Genomic DNA, 26,966 nt, shown 5'->3' with positions numbered 1-26,966 from the left:
TAATAAGTCAGTGTACATAAAATAACCCTTACAAAAGTATCACACACACAGGTTTCAGATATTCACACATTTGTGAGCTTTCATAGATGCCAAGACAGAGAACAGACTTAAATAAAATAATAAAATACAGTATCTAAAACAACACTCTTTTCACAACTGTTTTCCACCTATCTTTTCCCACAATGTAGGCTAAAATAGTTCAGTTAAAAGTTAAATGGAAAAATACAGTTAAAATCAGAACAATCTCAATTCATTTGAAGCATTAGATTAAATGTGAGGAAAAGAGTAATGAGGCTTCGAGGTGGCATACTCATTGTAGCTTTACCTGAAATGAAAAAAAAAGTGGGGAAAAAATAACAATAAAGATCAAAACTGTAAGAAACAGTCATTTCTTCCTTCACAGTCAAGATGTTTTTTAAATATATTCTCATTAGCTTGTCAAGTAACGATTACACTATTTGTCTTCAGTTTACCTAATGCAGACTGTATTTGCAGAGTTTCTGTTTCTTTTGGTAGCACAGGTTCTACAATTGAGAAAAAGACTGAGATTAACAAAGTCTTACAACTGGCCACTCTGTAAAAAAATCAGGAAAAACTTAAATCTCTAGGCCTTTTCGATCAGAAATGATTTACATTTTTTTGCTTTAGCAGAATGGGATGACTTTTGTCGCATTAGCTATGTGAACACAACAAATCATGGACATGTTTCAGATATATTAAAGGAGCAACAGCAACAAAACAACAACAAAAAAAGACACTTGGCTCCTTTGTGGTCAAAAATGACCAACATAGGAAATACGAAAAAAATACGAAAACTCCGATAACCTTTCCGTCGTACAAACTACAAATCAGCCATGACGCAAAACAGGAAGTGACGTGACACGAAGCAAGTTTTTGCAAATATGTAAAATCAACAATTCTTTATAGGAGTCTAGCGGTCACACCATGGTATTACATATGTTTTTCTTTTTTACTCCCACCAGATGGCACTAATCTGCTTTCAAAAATTCGATTTTAAATATTTTAACATGAAACACTGCTTTGATTGAAAAATAATAATAATAAAAAAATATTATAAAAATAAAGTTGTACTATTTTCAACGGGGAAAACTGGGAAATTATCATAATTATTGCATAAATATTAATTAGTACCATCAAATTCTCTCAGATTTCAAAAGAAAAAATATTATTGAACAAAAACATATTACATTGATTTTACTGAATCTAAAAAAAAGTTACATTTCAACCCCTAAACGAAGAGGGCTAGAGGCTTAAACTGGCTTAAAACCAGCTTTTTTGGGGCTTACGCAACGTAAAGAAAAGTTTTAGCTTCAACTTAAAAAATGTAATTTGCTCTGTGCTTTCATCAGACACAAAATAAGAAGTTCAACTCGAAAATAAACTCAAAATTATTTTTTTGTTTTTTAATATAAGCATTGATATTACATAATAGTGGTGTAGAACTTTTTAGTTTGTCTAACTTGGGTATCAGTTTGTTGAACAAACTGAAAAGATCATATAAAATGACTTCCATTCACCAAAGAAAGTTCTTTATGTACTGAAATGGAAGAAACCTCACAGAAGAAAACATTAATCACTCTAACGGTGACATGACATAAACTTTTACAACAAAATAGACTCAAAAGCATTACATAGAGATAATTAATATTTTATGTAATGTCAACATTTTGGAATATAGAGTTTGTATAACAAAACAAAAGTTGGATTTTTGACAGTACATAACAGTACATAATACTATACTCGACAAAAGTTACCTACCCGTAACAGTGGCCTTCACTGTGCTGAGAGCCAAACCCTCTGAGTCAAGAACTTTGTATGTTCCGGCACTGCGGGCCGTAACATTACTGAGAATCAACTTGTTGTCTCTCTTTTCCAGATAATCTTTCTTGTTTATGACTGCATCTTTTTCCCACAGGACTGTCCAGTCGGTTTCATTACTGTTTTGAAAAATCACTTGCTCAGCTTGATGCGTGTGCAGATCCAGGATCAGTTCTGCCCCAGTCTGCACAGATTTGATGTCCTTGTGATCTACCATGGGAAGAGGAACAAAGCATCAATTTAGAGCTAGTCATTATAGTTGAATGTATTATAGTTAGTCATCAACTAAATGAGAGTTATTAGTAAACTAAAACTAAAATAGTAAAAAAGCATTTTCGTTACGTGAAATAAAAAATATATTTTAAATTTTTATTCACTTTTTATTTTATATCAGCAAGTTGCAAAGGCAACATTTCTCATTCTCATTTAGTTTAACGTATTGTAATAAAATATCAAAAAATTTCAAATGAATAAACTGAAAGAAAAATTATATAAACATTAAACAAAACTAATAAAAATGACAAAAATACACAACAACATTAACTAAAATTAAAATGAAAACAAAAAGTTTAAAAATAAAAACGAATTATAATAATTAAAAAAATTAAATCACTGATTTATACTGCATGTTAAAGCAATATAAATTCAACTAAATCGACAGCATTTGTGGCATAATGTTGATTATTACAAACAATAATAATAATAATTCTAACTTCTTTGCTTTCTTTGAAAGAAGCTAAACATGAGGTCATGTAGTAAAAGGGACCAAATGTTGGAGGATTTAAAAGCACAAATGTGACGATTATAATTTTATAAAAGAACTTAAATGAATTCTTCAGCTAAAGCATGTGTGTTGTGTGAGCTGTAAAGGTTTTACTAAATATTTTAGGCGCTATGTCAATTTCTAAGTGAAAACTCTTTTTACACCGTTTTTTCAGTGTATTACAACACAAGTGATGTCGATTGAGCTTAACTTGTACCAAACACAGATTATTTAAAACTGCTGTAAGTGAGACGTGTTCTAGTGTTAAAGCGCCCTCACCGATTACTGCAAGATGGACGCTCTGAATTAAAATTCGGTTCTTGATACTCGATTCACCAACCACCAAGTAACTCTCATAAATGCCTGCATCACTGAATCTGACATCCTGCAAGAACAGAGAGCAGTTTCCCCTCACAAGCAGTTCCTCTGGGACATCCGCCCGGTCTCTATAAGCCTCCCCCTGAAACTGCTCCTGTCCCATTCGCTCAAACACCGAATCGCTTATGGTCTGCCACTGAATGTGAGGCCTGTGATCCAGGTGTGATGCCACAGAACACGGCAGGACAGCCGGCAGACCGACCCTTGATAACGTATGGACAACCACTGAGAGGGGAGAGGAGCCTATAGAGACAAGTTTGATCAAATACACATTATTTGACATTAAAATTAAGCGCAAAATGCTAATAAATTATAAAGTTGGCGTATTTTTGTCATTGTCTACTTACCAACACAAATAAGAAGCCACAGCATCAGAAAGGCTGAAATCCTGAGAAGAAATGTTATAAATTACAGTTAGGCCTACTGAGACCGTAGCCAGGAGAATATTTATTATTTTCAGTCCAGATAATCTAAAGTCTCCGGACAACAGCATTGTGTTCTATTAAGTAGTGCTCCATATGGCAAGCCAAATTAGCTTTTAATATAGGCTAATTGCATTTTTACTAGTAACAATTAACCCTTTAACTGGTGAATTTAAAATATTCTATCTGTCCCACCAGAGTGAGTTTTTTTTTAGATGACTGTTATTTTAGAAAGTTTCCCCTTATTGTTTCCATGGTGATGCGTCAGGCTTGTCACGCGACACACCACAGCCACAATAACACTGTATGACAGATGGATAGCTTTTATTTCGTTTTTCCTGTTTTATTCAAAATATTCACAAACTTGCTTACCATATCATCAGCGATCTGATATTACGATTCACAAATATGTGTAAATGAGTGTGTTCTGTCATTTAAAAACCTTTCTAAATGATCTTGATCTTGATCTATAACGTGAGATGGGCTCCGCCATGTTTGTTCGTGCTGCAGTTCAGAGAGTCCTGTCAGTCAGATTTACAGCACGTAAATGTATCAGTTTCTCCCGAAATACATGTAAGTAAGTGGCCGGTGAACTGGGAGAAGAATAGAGTGAACTTTATAGTTACTTACACTATGTGTATGCTTCCATAAACATCTGTATGTATTTTACTAACTCTAAATGTATTGTTTTACTAGTACTTGTGTATTTAAATGTCTGACCCTAAAATAAACATTATGTGGTTAAAAACACTGCGTAGTTGTGATTATATGACAAGCGCAGAATGCGTCCGTCTCTGGCTCAGCGCCAGTCAATGCACGAAACCACAGTTTGAATTTGGCAGTTATGTGACATCACCGACTGTTCTAAATCCCATATGTGGGACTGTACTGCTCAACAGGTTAAATTACGAAACTCTTCGATTTAATTGTTACTAGTAACAATTACCATTAGAGAGCTCCATAATTCAATTCCTACCAGTAACAATTGCATTAAGAGCTCTGTAATTGAATTAGAGAGCTCTGCTGTTGCATTTTTAGTAACAATTGAACTGTGGAGCTCCACAATGCAGTTCCTACTAACAATTTATATTAGAGTGCTCTCTAATTCAGTTGTTACTAAATGCAATTGTAATGTTCTCTAATTCAGTTAATAGCTCTCTTGCAGTTGTTACAGGGTAATTTCTGTTAGGGAGCTCTTTAATTCAATTGTTCTTAGTAAGAATTCCAATTGGAGAGATTTCTAATTTAATTATTGTTAGAATAGAGTAATTTATCTATTTATTCTAATTCAATACAAAGCTCTCTAATTCAGTTGTTAACCCAGTGGGCACCTTGATGTTGAAAAGACCTCAAATTGACTTCAAACATTTGCATCAAAAAACAGGTCAAAAATGCAAATAACTGACATCAAAACCTTCGCGTCCATTTGACATCCACACACTGATGTCCTTTCGAACACCAAAATAATGACAAAAATCAATGCAATGAAAGAAATGTTTTATTCAACAAACTTGAAATCAATAATACAAATGTAAATTCAAAAAGAAATGCACCTATTCTGATTTTGAACAAAGATCGCAGAACAACAGATGAATAATTACTGACATTAGCCCATCACAATCTGAATTTGATTAGCTGTGCAGCGCTACTTCCTGATTGTTTAATCCAAAATTGGCCAAATTCTGTGACATTACGCACACAGTGAATTGAAGAGTTTTAACTGCGAAATGGAGTACAACTATAGTGAAATAGTGGTGTGCATGGATTAATCTCACACACAAACAAGCGGTTGTGTGTCACACACATTTCAAACTGTGTCTCACAATAAAGTCATATTTTATTGAAACATATTCTTGAAAGTGTTAAAAGTTACCCAAGCTAATATGTTTTACATGACATGACATGTACACCTGAGAGTGACAGAACATGAGCTGGACACAAGGTCACGGTCCATTTTAGGATTGTCAATGCTTTTGAAGCATGAGGCTCCCCCATCACTACTAGCATAGCACCAAGGTATGGTATTACACAGCAGAGAAAGCTTTGTCATTGAATGGGCATTAGAAAGGACATGAGTATGTGGATGTGAAATGGACGTCAAGTTTCTGATGTCAGTTTGATTTTGGGACACGTTTCAAAAGGAGATGTGGCATTAGCAAATACATTAAATAAAATACATTAAACAAATTTCAGTGTGAGTATTAACTTCATATTTTCACCCATTTACCACTGGAAGAAATTGCTGTCCAAACTGACCTTAAAATTATGTTATACAGCATCTTAATCAAGTCTTGACTAAGGCTGATGATACACATGCAGGGAAACTTTTTGAGCAATGTTGCTGGGCAACTTTGGTTTATGTTGGCATCAACGGGCAACCAGGTGAGACAAAGGGCCCACGACCAATTTATAGTATAGATGGAAATGTATTACCCATTCTCAGTAGGAAAGTGCCCAAGCAACATTGCTCAAAAAATGTTGCCCCGTATCATCAGCCTAACATTTGACGTCAAATTGATATTAATTGATATTAAAGTGCCAGCTGGGAATAGTTAGAATTCTAATTAGAGAGCTCTCTAACTGAATTGTAACTTGTAAGAATTTCAATTAATTAAATTAAATTGTAATTACGGAACTTTGCAATTAAACATATCTATAATTGAATTATAGCTCTCTAACTGCAATTCATACTAGTAAAAATTCAGTTGTAGAGCTCTGTAATGAAAAACAAATGGAATTCAATGGAGACATAGGACTAGTAAAATTGAATTATAGAGCTCTGTGACTTGGATAATTGGAATAGAGAGATCTCTAATCGTAATTGTTTACTAGTAAAAACTGAATTTTGGCGTTCTTACTAGTTCTTATTAGTAAAACGCAATTACCACGAGTAATGCTATGGTGACCGTAAGGGGACATGTTGGGTTCACTTGATTTTGTCGTGGCCACGACATATTAACTCATGGGAACGTGATGATATGTCGTGGCCATGCGATATTAATTTGTGGGAACGTCATATTAATTCGTGGAAATGAGTGAAGTTGTGGCCTCGAGATGCTATGTTGAGGGAACAACATTCATTTCTCGTGGCCATGACTTCTTATGTTGAGGGAACTACATATTTTTCTTGTGGCCACAAGTTTAATACATAAACAAACCTGCGTGACCATAGCAACCAGGGATTATCAGAGATCTATTTATTAATATTTTGTTTTGAATTAAGAAATTATTATATTCATCATTATAGAAATTATTACATTATTAAATTAAAGGGGTCATATGATGTTGCTAAAAAGAACATTTTGGATCTGAGACTGTAGTCTTTGCAACTTTACAGATCTTCTTTATGCACCAAGAGCTTGTAACACTCCAAAGAGAAAGGAAAACTTGAAATCGCATCATATGACCCCTTTAAGGACGTCACCTAGTTCCCACGAGTTAATATGTAATATGAACCGGAGACGTCCACGTCATCGTATAATGCTGGGTGTATTTAAAGCTAATTCGGCTTGCCATAAAGCCCGTCTGCGTTTGAACGCGCCTTGCGCCCTCAGTTTCAGATTCCTGGAGCTGCAGCAGCGCTGCGATGACGCTGCTCGGCGAAACGAAACTTAAACTCAATAGAGCTCAGTCTAGACCCAAACCAACAAGACCTGAATTTATTTGATAACAGTCCGTTGGCATGGATATTTGGAGGACAAGAAGCAAATTAATTGTTGTTTTCATGATTATAGCCTATATCTATTATCGTCACCGTTTATTGATAAACCTCTTTGATTCCTAAATGAATGCAACAAACATTTCCTCAGAATATCACCTAGCCTTCTACTGTGTTGCTATTAAAGATGTTTCTTACCAGCTATTTCTGTCCATCTTGCATTTGTGTCGGCTCCTGTTCCTGCAAGAGATGTTGAATGAGTGTAAACAGCTCAGCAGCGAATATATAGCCTACCAGCCTATCTCTCTTCATTTCCCAAAAACGAAACTTGACGTTACAGATCAGGCCAGTCGAAACCCTTAGGTACAGCCTAGATAAGGCAGGCTAGAATTTCATCGGAATATTTGTGAGATTTAGTCAGTCAAAATAACAGTTTTGAGATTATATCTGATCTAATTTTGTGGAAAAAAGTGTTGTGACATTGTATTAAACTTTTTGTGTTAGTTCATGAAGAATTTTAATTTTAGATTTGTGGAGTGAAAGATTTAACATGAAAAGAAAGAACCTTGGCGTAAGAATTGGTCCAGAATATCTATTTTGTTTTACTAGTGGTATTTACTTAGCCTATTGTAATTATGGCTTTCTCAAATATTACAAATCTACTATTTAAGAATATTATTATTATTATTATTATTATTACATCGGAGAAAGCTAACTTGCATGCATGTGTGCCCATATTCGGTCATGTGCTCATGTTTCAAATGATTTAGTAATCACATCGCTGTTCAAAAAAAGGGAAGCATATTTAAATTTTTTAAACAAGCCTAAGCTAAATAATAATTTAAAAATAAAAATAAAAATCAATACTAAAGTAAAGTCTCCAAATAGCCTACGCCTTGCTTTGTGTATTGTATATTTATAAGAGCTAAGTCATGGAATCAACAAATGAACTGAGACGTATGAAAATTACAATGCAGCTATATTTAAAAAAAACGTAATTATTACAAAATTCATTACGTTTTTGAACCGGTTCTTTGAAGCGAACTGTTTGAAAGAATTCGCCGAAACGTAGTAGTTCCCATACAGAAACTCTCGCGATATATCAGATTACACACCACCACACTACAGTGTGCGTCTGTGCGCTTGAGACAGGTAAGATGGCGGCGCAGGAGATTCAAGCAACACAGCAGTCGTCCGTCAGCAACGGAGAGGTAAGAATAGCCGAAATGATAAAGTGTAGCCTCTCAAATGGACGTGTTAACAAACAGCTTTAATATAGTCCACACGTTCACGAAAGTAAATTCTTGTTTCGTGTCCGTTTTAAAGAAGAAAACCAGATTGCCGGTCTGAATCAGCGACCCCTTTAATTCAGCATGCATTGGGGCAGAAATGCTGCCTGAGTCACGAAGGGTCTGTCCAATTGTGTGGCTTATTTTTACCGGCACATCTTATTTTTACAAAACAGCATAAAGCTTCATTTATTCAATTTATCTATCACACAGACTGTATTTCAAAGCCTAGCATACTGCTGCTTTTCTTGACAGCATTTTTGTGGCATCATCATGTTTGAACCCGTCTTTGATGCCCTTAAACGCTGTCTAGGTAGACAGCTGACTAGGCTTTGAGAAACAGCCTATATTACAGGCGGCTGTTCAGATATTGATCTACGTAGAGTTATGAGCTGATGTCTGAGTTGATCAGTGTTAGCATGCTGGCTAACTACAGTAGCTGCCTAGCTCCTCTGTTAGCTTCACATGTCAAAGCGGTTTAAAGATGGCAGTATTGTGCAATCCTATTAATCAGCCAGATAGACCTTATAGTGACAAAATAGCACGTGTCTTTGTGTAGACAGGAACTATAGTGGTGGTGAGACGTTTTGTAATGATTAGGCTATAGCATGTTGTGTGCAGTCAGCTACTTGGGTAATTGGTTTAAGTCAGGGGTGATCAGTCCTGCTATTAGAGATCTGCTTTCATTCAGAGGTTTATTGCAGCAATGCTCCTGCTGTTATTTCATAATGAACATGAAGACTTTGGTTAATTATTTTTGGTGGAGTTAAGACCTAAACCCTAAGGATAGCAGATCAAGAGTGAGAACTTGCTATTGGCCTGCTGCTGGATTAAAGGGGTCCTATTATGGGACTTTTTCAACTTTAGTTAGTCTGTAATGTTGCTGTTTGAGCATAAAAAAGATCTGCAAAGTTACAAAGCTCAAAGTCCAATTCAAAAGGAGCTATTTTATTTAACAGAGATCACTTTTAAAAAAACTACAACGAACGACTCATTTGGACTACAACGCATATTTCCCGGGATTTGTGATATCACAAAGATCGACGAATGGGATGAGACCTGGTTGAGCTGCACTAGAGAAGGCAACGAGTGTTATCACTATGTCGGAGACACGCTAGCTTTCCCAAGGCAGACGAACTTAGAGTGGTTACAATCATCCGGGTTTAAATCGCGCTCAAATTGATTTGATTTTGATGCAATATTTACACTGAAGCTGGCAGGCGGCTATGGTAAGGGGCATGACATTTCCCGACCAGGCGCCGAGTGCTGCCAATCACAACACACACTGTCCCAGCTAACCAATCACAGCACATTTCGTATTTCAGAAGGCGGGCCTTCATTTGATACAGGAACTATACGAGCCCAGACTGGGGAGAGAGGTGTTGTAATAATGTAAAATATGTGAAAATAATGTGTTTTTCGAACAATCTAGTATGAGAACCTGTTCTAGTACACCCCCAAAACAAAATCAAGACTTTGTAAAAGAGCATAATAGGACCCCTTTAAGTAGCTTTGATAGCAAGGTTAGCTTCACTTATTTGGATGAATAACCCTGTGGTTACTGATTACACAGGTTATAAAGGTCATATAGGTGGTATCAATCATAAACATTACTCAGGTTTACTAACCTTTTTCCAAAACAGTGTGGGCTGCCAAATGTAAACAAGTGGATAATGGTTTCCCAGCATTTCTTTTGAAATCTCAAGCTTGTTAATTTTATAGGAAACACAGAAAACTGGTCTGATGTCCTTTGTATTAAAATGTGTTCTTGCACCAATGTCTGGTTAACTGATATTAATCAATCTCTAGGTGGGGTCTCTGTTAATAGTGAGGGGGTGTAATTCTGTTGACAAAAATTACCATGACAACAAAGCATCAAAATCTCCACCTTTTCTGATAGGCCTCTCCATCATCTGTGATTGGGGTGACCTCAACCATGTCATCAGAAAGCTACAATGGACTTTTATTTGGGTGCAATACAATAGAGGTCTCAGGACAGAGCCCTGGGCTACCTCGTATTCAGAATGAGGATTGGCAATGACTGGCTGCCCACATTTACTGCTCGAGGTTTGAACAGTGAATGTACTCTAGAAATATAGTACTCTATGCAAGTGTGTTAACACAGACGTTGATAGCATCCAAAGGTCGATTTCGCAAGTTGTTGCATACGTACCACAATTTATAAGTTTGTTGATATGTTACTGTATTCTGTATTTTTTGGCTTTATGTTTTGATCCCATCCCTGATCTTGGTGACAGGCTTTTTTGGACTTATTGTTATCTCAGAGCTGTTATCTCTAATCTTTAGACATCTGGACTGTAACCAGAATCATTGTAAATCAAATCTCCATCTTCTGCTTCCATTTAGTTGACCTAGATCCAGTCAGAAGTATTTCCATGCTCAAAAAGATTTAAGTTTAATATTTACCCTGTTCAGTAGTGTGTCAAATCTAAATAATTTTCCCAGGCAAATTGCTTTTAGCTGATCACCTATTAAAAGAACAGGAACGAGCTAGAACAGTTTCAAAGCTAGAAGAAAGCTTCAGTAGTCACTTTATGAGCTTGTAATTATACATTTGTAAATCATATTATCTTTGTTTCTAGGTCGTAGTTGAAACTGGTCACTTTTTGGTTTTTGTTAGACTGAGTCAATGGCAGGCTTCTATCAGACATTCCCATCTGCCTCTCTTCTCAGACCTGAACTGATGTCTGTCTGTCCGAGAAGTTATTAGGATTTTAAAAATGTTTTTTTGCAAAAAGCACCCATTTGAATGTAGATAGTGCAGTTGGGGGTTTTGAGATCTGTTTTTGTAAATATGACATTTAGCAATAAAATATGTGTTTTTGTGAGCAATTTTTTTTAGTTGGCATCCTTCCAAGACCTGTCAGACTGGGTTATCAAAAATAAATGCAATCATGTAAAGTTATAGTTGTAGGCTAATACTTGGCTTTCTTTTTTCTGCTTAGTTAATTATAATTGAAAATCTAAATCCAAAGCAAAAAGAAATCAACCTGTGGCTAAAAAAAGGATCAGAGCTCTGAAACTGATCTGTTCCATCTTTATATTACCGTGAATAATAGATCTTTATATTTATCAGTGCTTCCCAAACATCGACTTTACTTGGGCGGGCCGCCCAGGTATATTAACTAGTCGCCCAAATACAGGTGCATCTCAATAAATTAGAATGTCGTGGAAAAGTAAAATAATGAAACCATCCGTGTTTGATTAGTGGAAAATCTCCCCTTGCCCTACACGTTTCGTATCTGCTCGTTCTGTGTGCGCGAGAACTGTTTACTCCCGCTGACGTTCCCACGTGCGCTGCAGAGACGTGGGGGATATTTCACAGACACGGGGCTCGACAGTGCGGGCGCTTCAGTAGCAAATAAAAATAGATGTGCGCGAACTGTAAAATGTATTTAAGGAGCACGTGTACGAATAAAGCAAAATCCCTCCGGGTGAGTTAGTTGAATTACTGAAATAAATTAACTTTTCCACGACATTCTAATTTATTGAGATGCACCTGTATATATGGAGAAACATTTTTGCTTTTATAATTTTTATCCTCATACTTTTTATCCGCCCAAAATAATGAAACCATCCGTGTTTGATTAGTGGAAAATCTCCCCTTGCCCTACACGTTTCGTATCTGCTCGTTCTGTGTGCGCGAGAACTGTTTACTCCCGCTGACGTTCCCACGTGCGCTGCAGAGACGTGGGGGATATTTCACAGACACGGGGCTCGACAGTGCGGGCGCTTCAGTAGCAAATAAAAATAGATGTGCGCGAACTGTAAAATGTATTTAAGGAGCACGTGTACGAATAAAGCAAAATCCCTCCGGGTGAGTTTTCTTAAATTTAATGTCTTAAAAATTCTTCAATACATGAAATGGTAAAACAAACGTCTTAATGATCATTTTAAGTCGTCTTATATTTTGGGGATAGAAAAACAAATCGCGATACAGCCTATCGATTATGAAACTTCAAAATTATTTCATTAAAAAAAGAGCGCTGCACGTTGCAGTGTCACAAGGCGGCGCTGTTGCGCGTTCTTCAGGCTGGCGCAACAGCGCTTCAGACTGCTTCAAAGTGATTCTCAATCAATGAATAGCGCACATTTATGCCAAGCAATTGCTTATGAACTCGAGTTGATGAATTATGACAATGTCTACTTTATGGCCTTTATATAATATGTTTTAGACGGTTGTAAAAATGCATATTTTATCTCTCATCTGAAGAATCATCCCGCAATAGTTTAGACATTTCAAAATAAGAGTCCTGGTGTATTTCGGGCTTGTTAATAATTAAGTCAAACGTTAAGTTTTTTTTTTCTAGGCATTAATGGTATTTTGGTTACACAATTAATTGTATTTAATTTAATTTCCATTTCATTCATAGTAAACTATTGTAGTTTCTGGCTGGGATGCTTCCCCACAGGAAGAAAAGACTAAGAACATTATTTGACACATATTATTCAATATATAGATTTTACTAGTATCAGTAAAATCTGTGTCCCATTCACTGAGAGAGACACTGACAAATTAAGGAGAACTCTTATCATTTAAATGCTGTGATTTTGCTTAATTTACAATGCATATAATAATGCATAATATTAGTATGTAATTAAATGTAATAGTAGCCTATGTAATTAAAATGAATTTAAATAAATTAAATATTTTTAAAAATCACACATTATTTGTTATTTGTCACATGTAGACCATTTTTGTGCCGTGGGTAATAGGAGGATTTTCCACCCAGCTACCACCACAAGTATATTTCAAACCTGTGGGAAGCACTGTATAGTTATTTTGTTTATCACAAATGCTCTGTGCAGGTGAGCAGTAATGGGGCAGCTGCCTCAGGTCAGGTAGCTCAGACAGGTGCGACTGCACTGGACCCCCAACAACAACAGCAGCAGCAGCAACAGCAACAGCAGCCCAATGCCTGGCAGGTGATTAAAGGTGTCCTCTTCAGGTGAGTCCTTAATGTTGTGCACCTAAATGATTGTTGAACTCAATAATAGTTTTTTTTCCTTTTCCTTGATGTACCTTAAGAACCTCCTGCACTTCGGTCTTTATTTGACAGAGGTGGTTTGTTTTTGACCATTGTAAAACTCAGTAATGTGATTGGTAACTTATTATAGATCATTTGGTATAGTGTGTTTGAGCTAGGTTTGCTGTTTTTCAGTGCATTTGAATAGTTGATTTGGTCATACTTATTAATGACATCTCCGGGGTTTCTGTAGTATCAAAATAGGTTTGAGAATTGTCAACTTTGGCTGGAATTGCTTACTGAAGTTTTGATATTGTAACAACCCCAGTATGAGCCCTAAGGATCTGTATTACTCAACAGTCATCCCGTGAGAGGAAAGCAACTCAACTCCTGAGCTGTTCTGGGTGCTCTAATTGATGTCAGGGGGTTTTATGTTAACTTATGTTAACATTTCATACTTAATGCAATATATAAAGCTTATTGCCACAATTACAGTAATTACCTTCTCCAGTAATATTTCTATAAATTCACTTTACTCATATTTAAGGTGGGCTGCTAGAGGCTGTTTTTTACAAAAAGAAACAAACAAACTTTTTTTTAATCTGTCTCGTACCATAGATGATAGTGTAAGGCAACAGTATTGCATCATGAGTTTTGGGATTATGCTTTCTGAATATCATAGGGCTGAAGTCTAACGTGAGTCTGCTCTTGTGTTTGTGTATCACCCAGGATTTTTATCATCTGGGCTATAAGTAGCTGGTTCCGCAGAGGTCCATCAACTCCAGATCCCAACACTCCCGCTGGAGCTCCACGAGTGCCCAGCCGAAACCTCTTCACCAAGGACACCCTTATGGTATTCATAATCAAAAGTATAATCATTTTACATATATAACTACATAAACAGGATATCTAATCAAGCACATAACCAAATTCTCCGTAAGATCTGGTTTGTAGCTGCTTTGATAATTCTGTTACCTGTCTCTTCACAGGATTTATATGTATATATCTCTGAGAATGAGATATTTACAGATTTTAACAATACAGGAGCACTGTTCTGGTACCAGCAAGATCTGGTTTATGGAGATTGGACCACAGGGGAGTCGGGAGATGGCTGCCATGAGCATTACCAAGAGCTGGACCTCTCTGAGGTTGGACTCAAAAGCTTTCTATAAATGTGAATGGAATAGATATGAGACATGCATGGTTTTGTAAGAAGTAACATTGATTTTGGATTGTACATGTTTAGCGGCACTGTCGAAATCCAAGAATACACTTTTTTTTGGCATGATTTGCTGATAGTCCGCCTCTGTTTGCTCGTACAGAGTGTGAAGCAGAACAGCTCTATATACATCCACATTTACTTCACCAAGAGTGGCTTCCACCCAGACCCCAAACGCAAGGGCCAGTACCGCAGACTGTCCACGGTCCATTCCACTCTAAGTGAGTGTGTCCAATTTTTGGTTGTATTACTCTTTCACCTCTGTGACACTCGTGTTTTTGCTGCATACACGTTTGACTGTGTCAGCAGGCCTAAAATAACACATTATCAGTGCATGGGTGAACCCTCTTTAAAGCCTAGAGCCCATTTTCACACGCTTCCTCTTCAACAGTGCTCAACAAGTACAAGAGGAGGAAGTTCCTCAAGACCAAGAACCTGTTGACAGGAGAAACCGAAGCTGATCCAGAAATGATCAAGGTAAGTTGTTTTTGCCTCATTGAAATAAATTAATCGGTACTGATCTTGGTTTGTCCGCCATCTTCTTCCCCATGGCATTCATTCCTGTGCATTCTGGGACATGTGTGTTGTGAAGTTTCTAAAGTTTTGATATGTTTGTACATTCCCAGCGGGCTGAGAGTCATGGGCCTGTGGAGATAATATCCCATTGGCATCCCAACCTCACTATCAACATGGTAGACGATCACACAGCTTGGGTGAAAGGCTCTGTCCCCCCACCTCTTGGTCAGTGTGGAGGGATTGACATTTCAATATCTTCAGAGGATTTGGTTTGGCTGCTTTAGATGGCCGAGGCCTGTGGAGCTCTCTGGGGTCTGGCACCTCTGCGCGCCTCATCAGAGGAAGGGTGGGGTGAGAGGGATAAGAGGATGACATAGGGTGAAGGACAGCAGGATACATGGCCCAAAGAGGACAGAGAGAGAGAGAGAAGTGTGTGTATGTATGTCAGCCTTACTTTCTTCTGTGGAACACAAAAGAAGATATTTTGAGGGTTGTTTTTTTTTTTTTTTTTTGGTGCTAAGCTTCTCATATTTTTTAAACAACTTGTTAAGCCATAGATTAATCTAAAATCACCCCTGGTTAACCTGAGCACTTTTGTTTTTCTCAGATGTAAAGTTTGATGCAGTGAGTGGAGACTACTATCCCATTGTTTATTTCAATGACTACTGGAACCTGCAGAAGGACTATTACCCCCTAAACGATACCCTGCAGAATCTGCCCCTCCGACTCACCTACTGCCCCCTCTCCTTGTGGCGCTGGCAGTTATATGCCGCCCAGAGTGCCCGTTCCCCCTGGAACTTCCTGGGAGAGGACACTTACGAGCAGTCAGATGAGGACCAGGATTCTGTTAAGGTTTGTACTGCACTCAAGAAAATATTTGTATTGGTTTAGAGCTCCAAGTGAGGGATGGGATTTCTTTACCATTAAAATGTTTGAGAGCAAATGGGGGTCAAAAATGTTTATAGCTGTATGTATATAGAAATTGGAGTGTAGGAAATGTGAACATGGTTTTAATATTTGTTTTTGGTACTTCTAAATGTAAAATATAGAAGATAAATATCACTATATGGATAATTGGTTTTAATCAATATTCCCTTTTTTTTAACTTTTATTTTTTTAATTTTGCAAGTACAGATAAGTGACACCATTTGTTGGGTATCAGAAAATAGTACCCTACAATGCCATTACATCATGATTATACTGTAGCTTATTTATGTAATTTATGTTAAGTATTGTTTGCATAATAACTTTTTTTATAGCCATTCATTCTTAAGTTAGCAACGCAATATTTTAAATAGTCCAAAATAAAAATAAAAATGTATTTGAGGTAATTTAGACCATTTAGGAAAAAATTGACAATGTTAATGATAAAATTATTGTTAGAATATTTTGCATATTAATAAAACAGTGATAGTGCATATTGTCTTTTCATTGTCAAAAAGATTTAGCTGTTGTGGTAAAATGCAGAAATACAATTTGTTTTGGTTATTGGAACACTTAAAATATTAGTAGAAAAATCTGTATTGGTTGTAAAAAGAAAAAAAAGTGTTCAGTAGAGCTCATAAACACCTGCTCAGGTAGTATTTTCAATTGAAATGAGCAGACGCTTAGACACTAAACAGTCACAAGTTAGCAAGCAGATAATCTTCTGAGCCTAAATCATGATGATTAATTAGTGATGTAATGTTATGATTACAAGCAGTGTAACTACTTTGAGAGACACCATTAAAATGTCTTGTGTTAAAAAAAAAAAACTTGCTTATTGTCTCAACAGGTGGCTCTACTTGAGACCAACCCCTACCTCCTGGGACTGACCATCATGCAAATATTCCCACATAGTGACCTAGATATGTGGGGGCGTGTTAGAACGAGCCGTTTTAGGGGGGTGTGGCAGAGTCTTAACTTTGATAAAGAATATCTCTTTGGTTTTGAGACTTTAGTCTTTGCAACTTCAGGGATCTTATCTATTCACGAACAGCTTGTAACACTCCAAAGAGAAAGGAAAACTTGAATTCGCATCATATGACCCCTTTAACGCCTGTATAGCTGATGTGCGCGAGCTGATAAGCAAAGCACGCTGAGTGGATTGAGCATGCGGCGGCGCACATGCGCAAGCTTGTCGAGTTAATATCCCCTTCTCACCGACATCACTGGAAAGTTTGTAGTTCGGGCGGATATGTCAAAAACAAGTAAGTAAAACAATGTACAAGTTACGTTACTTAACGGTAGGGACAGAGAGAGAGAGAGAGAGATAGCGCACTTTTGTTGCGTGATCTTTGATGTTTGCTCACTTAGCACACGCATCATTTGGATTAAAACTAAATTGTAAAAATAAAACAACATCTACAGGGGCATTCACTATAAACAACATTTATTTTCAACCTTATATGCATACACGACTTTATTGTGAAAGTGAAACTATCAGACAGCCAGTGTAAATGCGCTAGGCTGTACTGTACTTGTCCCTCTCATTCTGCACCAATACAAATATGTGTGCGTTGCGCATGTTTTGCTTGCTTCATGAGTGTTTCTGTATTATGTGAGTCGCTTTGGAATATAAATCGCAGCACGTTTCAGATGAAAAAACGCTACTTCTATTTCTGAAAGATTTATAACAAGTGGTTCCCTGCATTATTACAGCAAAACGCGTGATTGCAGTACTGAGCTGCAGCAGTGGAGCAGCTCTAATGCTATTAAATTAAAGATGATGTACCATAGAGCAAAAAATTAACAGTGAAAGTAACTAAAACTTGTAACATACATTTTAATGGATATAATTAAGTGTGAAAATAACTGAAGGATATATCTTTTTGATAAATGAAGTTAACCAACTAACATATTCTTTTGGTTTTGTACCCAATATTTTAAAAATTTACAAATACAACGAAAATACCAGTATCGGTACTCAGTATCGGCAAGTACCAAAAATAAAAGTATCGGTATCGACCGAGTACTGGAAAAAGTGGTATCGGAGCATCCCTAATAAATACTGATGTATGTGTGTGGTAATTGATCGAGACTTGTGGGTTCTGGTGTCTGAGCTGCGTGGCGTCTCTGATTTCACTTTCTCTGCAGATATCCAGTTCTGGAACAGCCGTCAGTCTCTGGAGGGGCTGTCTGTGCGCTCCATCATATTCGGGGTGTTCCAGTCTCTGGTAGTGCTGCTCTATATCCTGGACAATGAGACCAATTTTGTCGTCCAGGTCAGCGTATTCATCGGCCTGCTCATCGACTTCTGGAAGATTACCAAAGTCATGGACATCAGGGTGAGATGATGCCACTGCCAGGCACTTTGGATGACTTTAGTTGTATGGCTAGGCTTGAATTCTTGGATCTCGATGTTGATTCTTGTTTTCTTTTTCTAGCTGGACAGAGAGAACAGGATTGCTGGAATTTTCCCACGATTGATATTCAAAGACAAGTCCACATATGTGGAGTCTTCAACAAAAACCTATGATGACGTAAGAGACCTTTTAGCTGCAATTTAAAGGTGATTGATCAAATACACATAATTTATTCAAACTTTATGAGAAATGTCTGTTTTGTTTTGTTTTTTCCCCAGATGGCTTTTAAGTATCTGTCCTGGCTGTTGTACCCTCTCTTTGGGTGCTATGCAGTTTATAGCTTATTATATGTGGAACACAAAGGCTGGTACTCTTGGGTGCTCAGTATGCTTTATGGATTCTTGTTAACCTTTGGTAAGTGTAACTTCACTTCATGTTTGCAATGGCTGCATTCTGATGAGCATAAAAATGCTCAGAGTCTGGCAAATTAAAATCAGTGACTAGATGCTTAAGGAAATCTCACAAAGGGGAATTCCACTTTTTCACCTTCAAGGCCCAAAGGATTTTCTACAGTTCTGTAAATAGAATAAAGAGAGGGCGCTGTCCACAAGGACACAGTCACGTGTGAAGTCCAGTCGTTAGCCTGAGGGCCGTGAATGTGTGTTGACACACATTCATATTTAATGGACTTTAAAGTGAAAGTAACAAGAAAACTTTGTTTTAACCCTCAGATATAGCTTTTTGCCATGTTCTGAGTTAGTTTGTACTTTACATTTATACAGTTGGGCAGATGCTTTTATCAGGGCTTCTGTGGGTCTTTACGTCTTAAAAATACCCCATGATTCACTCACCATCTCATTCTCACTGGAGCTTACGCTACACCTACATCCTACGTCATCCGCTGGAACGCCACTCTCTCGTGAACACGTGTATGACAGTTAACGGAAGCTAGAGATTATTAATTTCTTCTTGCAAGATTATTTTTCTTACACAAACATATCGCTTTGCTTTAGAAGGCCTTTATTAACCCGCCGGAGTCGTGTAGAGCACATTTTATGATGGATGGATGCACTTTTTTGGTCTTCAAAATCTCATTCACTGCCATTATAAAGCTTGGAAGAGCCAGAACATTTTTTTAAATATAACTCTGATTGTATTCGTCTAAAAGAAAAAAGTCATATACACCTAGGATGGCTGGCTTGAGAGTCCGTAAATCTTGGGGTATTTTTCATTTTCAAAAATGAAAATTCTGTCATTAATTACTCATCCTCATGTCGTTCCAAACCCATAAGACCTCCGTTCATCTTCGGAACACAAATTAAGATATTTTTAATGAATTCTGAGAGCTCTCTGACCCTCCCATAGACTGCAAGGGTCCTTACAAGATCAAGGTCCAGAAACGTAGCAAGGAAATCGGTAAAATAATCCATGTGACATCAGGGGTTCAAGCGTAAGTTTATGAAGCTACGAGATTACTTTTTGTGCGCAAAGAAAATAAAAACAATGACAATCTCCTATCTTCGTAAAATTACGGTTAAACCCCTGATGTCACCGATTTATTGTACATGAGATGCAAAATGAAGATTTGAAGTGAGTGTATGCTTAAAACAAGAATGTGTCAGTGGGGTATGAAAAATATTTTCCATTTTAAATAAGTTTATTTTTCTGAGCCCATTGGTAGATATTTGTTCTTGTTTAATCATAAACTCATTTTGAGACTTGTTTTCTTATGTTATTTTGCTTCACAAGTAAATGCATTTTGATCTTTCAACACTTAAAAATTCCCCATGATTCCCTCCCCATCTCATTCTCACTGGAGCTTACGCTACACCTACATCCTACGTCATCCGCTGGAACGCCACTCTCTCGTGAACACGTGTATGACAGTTAACGGAAGCTAGAGATTATTAATTTCTTCTTGCAAGATTATTTTTCTTACACAAACATATCGCTTTGCTTTAGAAGGCCTTTATTAACCCGCCGGAGTCGTGTAGAGCACATTTTATGATGGATGGATGCACTTTTTTGGTCTTCAAAATCTCATTCACTGCCATTATAAAGCTTGGAAGAGCCAGAACATTTTTTTAAATATAACTCTGATTGTATTCGTCTAAAAGAAAAAAGTCATATACACCTAGGATGGCTGGCTTGAGAGTCCGTAAATCTTGGGGTATTTTTCATTTTCAAAAATGAAAATTCTGTCATTAATTACTCATCCTCATGTCGTTCCAAACCCATAAGACCTCCGTTCATCTTCGGAACACAAATTAAGATATTTTTAATGAATTCTGAGAGCTCTCTGACCCTCCCATAGACTGCAAGGGTCCTTACAAGATCAAGGTCCAGAAACGTAGCAAGGAAATCGGTAAAATAATCCATGTGACATCAGGGGTTCAAGCGTAAGTTTATGAAGCTACGAGATTACTTTTTGTGCGCAAAGAAAATAAAAACAATGACAATCTCCTATCTTCGTAAAATTACGGTTAAACCCCTGATGTCACCGATTTATTGTACATGAGATGCAAAATGAAGATTTGAAGTGAGTGTATGCTTAAAACAAGAATGTGTCAGTGGGGTATGAAAAATATTTTCCATTTTAAATAAGTTTATTTTTCTGAGCCCATTGGTAGATATTTGTTCTTGTTTAATCATAAACTCATTTTGAGACTTGTTTTCTTATGTTATTTTGCTTCACAAGTAAATGCATTTTGATCTTTCAACATTTGCACTGGAAAGCAAGACACAAATGCTGCAGGAAAAACAACTTTTTTTGCAGTTTTCTTTACTTTAAAGTATTATGTTTATCCTCATAAAACCCACAGAAACCTTGTTTTATCCAAAGTGACTTGCTTTGCATTCAAGATAAACATTTTATCAGGTCTCGCTTTTCCCTGGGAATCAACCCCATGACTTTGGCATCACTAATGCTTGACTGTTAGTAGTAGGAGCTATAGGAACTTTAGTGTGAAATTCTGTTTGGTGATTCTATTAGTGCTGAAATCAGATATTTTAGCTTTATAAAATGATATAAAAGTCATTCAAATATATTTAGTCAAATCACTGTCATTCAAATGTTTTATAGATCCTTCACAATGGTTAACTAAGTAAATAATACTTTAATTAGCATACTGACAACATGCTTTGCCTGAGCTTTTAGGCCATTTGAATGGTAAAAAAAACATTTTAGGGAAATTTGTGCATGTAAATTTATTTGAACACAGCCGTTAAAGCAACAAACATTTTAGCTTCCCACCAGGAGCGTTGCAGGTTTCCGTTGGCATGTTACATTAAAAGTGGTCTAGTTATTTAAAGGGGTCATATGATGCGATTACAATTTTTCCTTTCTCTTTGGAGTGTTACAAGCTCTTGGTGCATAAAGAAGATCTGTAAAGTTGCAAAGACTAAAGCCTCATATCCAAAGAGATATTCTTTATAAAAGTTAAGAGTCAACCACGCCTATCTAAAACTGCTCGTTCTAACACGCCCCCACATGTCTACGTCACTATGTGGGAAGATTTGCATAACGCCGCCCAAATGTTCACGCAAAGAAAGAAGGCGTAACTTTTATTCTCGCTGTTGCCGCCGTGTGTGCTTCGTTGTGAAAGCAAAGCTACTTTGTTTGGCCTTCCAAAAGAGGACGATATCTGCTTCATCATGCCTGGAGCTGATCCGTGCTGGTTGCTGAGGAAATACATCAACTTCGTGCTGTCGATCGCCGGAATGGCTTTCACCGTGGACGAAGCGGACTCCAGCTCGGGGTCGTCACATGTGGTTGCCAAATACACAAAATGTTCTTTTTAGCAGCATCATATGACCCCTTTAAAAAAAAAAAAAAAAAAAAAAGAATCTCAAGAACCCTGAGTGAGTCCTCAAGACAGACTAGTTGTTCAGGTGTCCCACTGATTTGAAATTGTTGTTTCACACATCCTTATTACTTTTCATTAGTTCTTATGACATGTACAACTGTAAAACAAATCCATCCATTTGCCATGTTTTGAATTATAAATGCTTCGTTTTTCCTAAAGGGTTCATCACCATGACACCGCAGCTCTTCATCAACTACAAGATGAAGTCAGTAGCCCATCTTCCCTGGAGGATGCTCACCTACAAGGCCCTGAATACCTTTATAGATGACTTGTTTGCCTTCGTCATCAAGATGCCAATGATGTACAGAATAGGTTGTCTCAGAGATGGTACGTGCTTAAACTTTGAATTTCTCAATATGATTGCTTCAGTGTAGTGTCATGTTAGTAATATCTAGGTTTAATTGAATGTACTACCATTTCTCCACAGATGTGGTCTTCTTCATCTATCTGTATCAGCGCTGGATTTACAGAGTGGATCCCAACCGTGTGAATGAGTTTGGGACCAGCGGAGTGAACCACAGCAGTGACAGCCCAGCCCAGCCAGCAGCTGCCGACACAATCGCTGCCATCACAGATAAACCAGAGGGGGAGAAGAAGAATGATTAACCTCTTTTAACCCCCTCCCTTTCCCTCTAGTCTTGTGAAGGTGTAATAAGGCATCTTCAAGGCTGAGTTTCTGTTTAATTGTCAGGGATGGGAACTGGATTAATGGTATTACGTAAAAGACTGCAGATAAAAAAAAAAAGTTCAGTTCAGCGTTCCTCCTTTGTGTGGGATCCACAGGAAAAAATATATATATTTAATGTAGACTTCCTAAAATCATTCTTTTTCAATATCCCATATTTTTGCAGTCAAAGTGAAGTAAAATGTGATGTACTGTATTGTATATTTTTGGGTTGGTAACTAATAATTTGAAGGGTTAGGTAGTCCGTAATTAAATCCTATTGGCTAGAGTGAATAGGGCGATTGCAGTACATATCATTTTGTTTGTTGACGTACAAGAGCGAGGAAAAGAGGCTCAACGCAGCCTCGCCGGTCTCCTGATTCTGTGTACTTACTTTCTGTTCATTCCATGTGTGAAGGGGTACCAGTTAGCAGTTGTGTAGTGTAGGACGGAGGTGGCCAAGAAAAAAAAAACAGCCAATTCTGTTCAAATGCTACCCGTGTGCGAGACAGACTTTTCACGTTTTTAAAACAAGAATTGATGTTGAAAACTTTAACAGAAAATAAAGAAATAACAGCCTTGTAGGTATTAATATATAATTATATTAATAATATTAATAACTACGATCATGATTTTTTTTTAAGCCTCTGAATTTTCTTTTGTATGTTCTAAAACTACAGCATCTCGGCTTGTAAAACTTAATCATGCTGATATCAACTGTCTAGCAAAAGCTAAATTGCCAGTCCTCTCACTGAGAACTAGTTTCATTACATTCACACTCCACAGCTGGACCACCATGTGTCAATGTCCGGTTCGGCTCGACACGTCGACAGTCCAAGAATGCGTGAGATGAAATGCCTGGTTTGTCTTTTTGTTTTTTTTTGGTGCCGTACTTCTGACTCGATTGGGCTTTTTTTTTTTTTGGTACATTCCAAAATTTGATCACTCATGTTTATAGTAAAGCATAAGTGCAGTTTAAATTGGACATTGTTTTATTCATGTCTCAAGAGTTGTGCATTTGCATATTTGGCTTTTTAAAGGTGTGACATTGGGCTCATAAAAAATATGTATCAAAGGAAAATGGTCAATTTTGCAAATATTTTAAACCGAAACCACTTAATGAATCGGGGCAACTTAAACATTTGATTACACCATGTGATGTGCATACTTGCTCCTCTGGTTTAGCACAAATCTGTCTGCCTTAAAAATGTTTAGAGGTTTCCCATGAAAAGACTTTTATGACCATAACTACTTTTTTTTTTATATATTTAAATCGTAATAAATATGAAATAATATTAAAATAGTAATAGGAGAATTGCTTGAACAGGTTGGTTTTGGTATAATCTAATATAAACTAGCAGATTTACATTTGAGCAACATCTTGGGCAAAAACAAAGCTTACTTTTTGCCTATTTGTAGTGTTTTTATAATTGAGAAATAAAAACATGGGCCATGAAATGAAAAGATTTCTAGGTAACGTTTACACTTTTGGGGGCCTAAAATGTATACAAGATAACTTTTCTCTACAACCATTTCTGTAAGGCTTTGCCAAAATTTTGGATGATACACATTGAGTCACCAATCTAAATTTATCTTCACTATCATGTGTTCTGCCTTTTCACCTACTGTATGATATAACCGAAAAATCTGGTAAAGGGAGATGCAGAAAGCAACTTATTTTGTATAGAGCTGTGACCATATTCACAAATGTAATCAGGTTCAATATGCACTCAGATATTTCTAGATGTTGTGCTGACACCTAGCGGCGTACATCATGCAGCATTACGTAAAGATTTTCAATCACCGATGTCTTAAGAAATGCTCTGTTCACACTCTATTTGACAATTCATTTATTCTGCGATCAAAGTTGTCCGATAACAAAGCAGTTTCCGAAATAAAGTGCGTGAAATTCAGCTGTTCAACATGGCGGCCACTATAAGGCGACCCGCTCCATGTAAAATGAGTCATACATAGGATACCATAGGCTACGTAAAAATTGTCAAACATTTTGCTCGTTCCTATCCTATGTGGGTAAAACGTGATTCTTTACGAAAAAAAGTAACTTCAACAACGTTTATTTACTAATTAAATAGAGTAAAACGAATTTTGTTGAACTGCTAAACTCTTTTATTTGTATACTATATCAATGTTCACATTTTTTAGTAAATATGAAGTAAATATAAACTCATACATTTTTTTTTCCAGAAATATTACAAATCACACAGAAGGACGGCTTTAAACAGAAGAAAACATTTAATTGCACATCTTTTGATATTTAAAATAATTTTGCTTAACAATAAAAGTAGGGCTGCACGATAAATCCATGTGATACCGCTGATTACAGAACCGGCTTTCTGACAAGATGCGCGTTAAATATCGCATGCGATTTATCGTGCAGCCCTAAATAAAAGTGTTACGAAATTAAATTTACAAAACATTACAATAAAAAAAACATTTCAAACTGAATATATTTTGTGAGTCTGGAGGGTCCATGTGGTGCAAATTCACAATAAAATGGAAAGTTCATTAAGGAGCTGGTCTGCGGTGGGTCGGATGCTGGGGTCGCCGTCCCAACACAGACTGATCAGTTTTTGACACTTTTGTCCAAGAGAAGACTGGATAAAAACATTCCTAGTGATGGAAGGGCGCAGATTATACGCCACGACGGCGTACAGAATATACTGTCTGTCCCCCTCATACGGCGGCTCTCGGGCGAGGAGCTGCCACATCGTGATGCCAAACGAATAAACGTCGGCGCGCGGAGAAACCTCCTCTCCCTTTAGCAGCTCAGGCGCGCGGTGCGTGAACGTGCCACCGATTTCACTCAGGTGCGTCACGGTGTCGCTTTTACTCGACAGTTTGAAAGAGCACCCAAAATCTGCCAGTTTACAAACACCCTGTTCTGATACCAAAACATTGGCAGGTTTTAAATCCAAGTGGACTATGCCGTGCGCATGCAAATGCTGGAGCGCACGCGCAATGTCCATTGAATATCTCACGCATTTGTCCATAGGCAACAGGCCTGCGAGTCCGTAAATGACCTGCTGTAGGTTTAGGGCGCCGGCGAAGTCCATTACAATCGTCCCGATGTTGTCTTTGGTGCTGAGGTGCGCAGGAGTGCAGGTGGTGGCTGCGATCACACGCACGATGTTTTGATGGTGCAGGTGCGCTGCATTGAGTTCCGCCCAGAAACTTTGCCTCGAAGCCAGTTTGTTTTTCACACATCTCACTTTCTTCACAGCAACAGTCTCGTCAAAGTATGTGCCTTTGAACACCGTACCGAATCCACCGCTGCCGATGGGCTCCAGAGCCTGCAGCTCTCGCCAGTGGATCACAGAGGACCAAAGTCTGTGCGCGATTTTACCGTGAAACGCGTTTGTGGGCACACGCAGTGTAGAGCCACTCGCTGTTTTGGATAGTGGGCTGCTGCACGCGCCAAACTCCAGCCCAAAATCCTTTGGCAGCAGTCGGGTGATGGGGATTGGTGACGGCATAGTGCATGGTAACCGTGAACCCAAGTGCTGCTGTTCGTTAATTTGGGGCTCTGCTTCGCGTGGGAGGATTCACGTGATCATTTTATGCACGTCTGTCATATGACCTTCACGAGTCGAGCGAAAATGTCATGTGATTTAATTAGTATATTCTATGAAACTATGTGGGTACTTGGTATGTAGGCGATATTTGCATAGGCCTACCTTTTAAAAGAAATATGGTTAAACAGGCAGTTTAACCAGATTTATTAAGTTATATAAATCACCTGCGTTATTTGCGGCTCAGACTTTCTGCCTTAATTACAGTGCTGTTTTAACAAATGCTGACGCAATGATGAAAAGAACAGGCTCAATGTGCCCTCATTACATCAGTCGTTATTTTGCAATATTTACACTAGAGGTCATGTGACTATCAACACTTTCCCTGTCAGAGCTACTACTTGGAAGTTATTTATTAATATTTAATACATTATATATATATATATATATATATATATATATATATACATACAGTATATAATTAAATTATTATTATTATTATATTATTTATTATATTGCATTATATTTTCCAGTATTTTATTTATTTTTA

The 26,966-nt window shown here is 37.4% G+C and overlaps 3 protein-coding genes across 3 annotated transcripts; 1 reads left to right on the top strand and 2 right to left on the bottom strand.

Moving 5' to 3' along the window:
- Window position 1: 1 nt before the first annotated feature.
- Window positions 2-7,351, bottom strand: LOC107701431 (uncharacterized). The gene is made up of 6 exons (XM_016503437.1): window positions 7,259-7,351; window positions 3,328-3,368; window positions 2,882-3,223; window positions 1,780-2,049; window positions 474-524; window positions 2-325 (listed from the first exon to the last, which is right to left on the bottom strand). The coding sequence occupies exons 1-6, from the start codon at window positions 7,273-7,275 to the stop codon at window positions 246-248; spliced, it is 801 nt and encodes a 266-aa protein (XP_016358923.1). The 5' UTR covers window positions 7,276-7,351; the 3' UTR covers window positions 2-245.
- A 797-nt stretch (window positions 7,352-8,148) lies between these two features.
- Window positions 8,149-23,967, top strand: clptm1 (CLPTM1 regulator of GABA type A receptor forward trafficking). The gene is made up of 14 exons (XM_016503438.1): window positions 8,149-8,271; window positions 13,180-13,319; window positions 14,067-14,190; window positions 14,327-14,485; window positions 14,660-14,777; window positions 14,948-15,033; window positions 15,183-15,303; window positions 15,680-15,924; window positions 16,847-16,928; window positions 18,136-18,338; window positions 18,438-18,533; window positions 18,635-18,770; window positions 22,382-22,549; window positions 22,650-23,967. Exons 1-14 carry the CDS (start codon window positions 8,218-8,220, stop codon window positions 22,826-22,828), a joined length of 1,911 nt encoding a protein of 636 aa, XP_016358924.1. The 5' UTR covers window positions 8,149-8,217; the 3' UTR covers window positions 22,829-23,967.
- A 1,316-nt stretch (window positions 23,968-25,283) lies between these two features.
- On the bottom strand, window positions 25,284-26,472 carry mos (v-mos Moloney murine sarcoma viral oncogene homolog). The gene has a single exon (XM_016503436.1). The coding sequence runs from the start codon at window positions 26,378-26,380 to the stop codon at window positions 25,391-25,393; it is 990 nt and encodes a 329-aa protein (XP_016358922.1). The 5' UTR covers window positions 26,381-26,472; the 3' UTR covers window positions 25,284-25,390.
- Between the last annotated feature and the right edge of the window lie 494 nt (window positions 26,473-26,966).

This window comes from Sinocyclocheilus anshuiensis, unplaced genomic scaffold (assembly GCF_001515605.1).
Source record: "Sinocyclocheilus anshuiensis isolate Anshui unplaced genomic scaffold, SAMN03320099.WGS_v1.1 scaffold1906, whole genome shotgun sequence".
NCBI classification, from domain to species: Eukaryota; Metazoa; Chordata; class Actinopteri; order Cypriniformes; family Cyprinidae; genus Sinocyclocheilus; species Sinocyclocheilus anshuiensis.
Note: the sequence above shows the minus strand (reverse complement) of the source record. Positions and strands in the feature narration are given on the sequence as shown.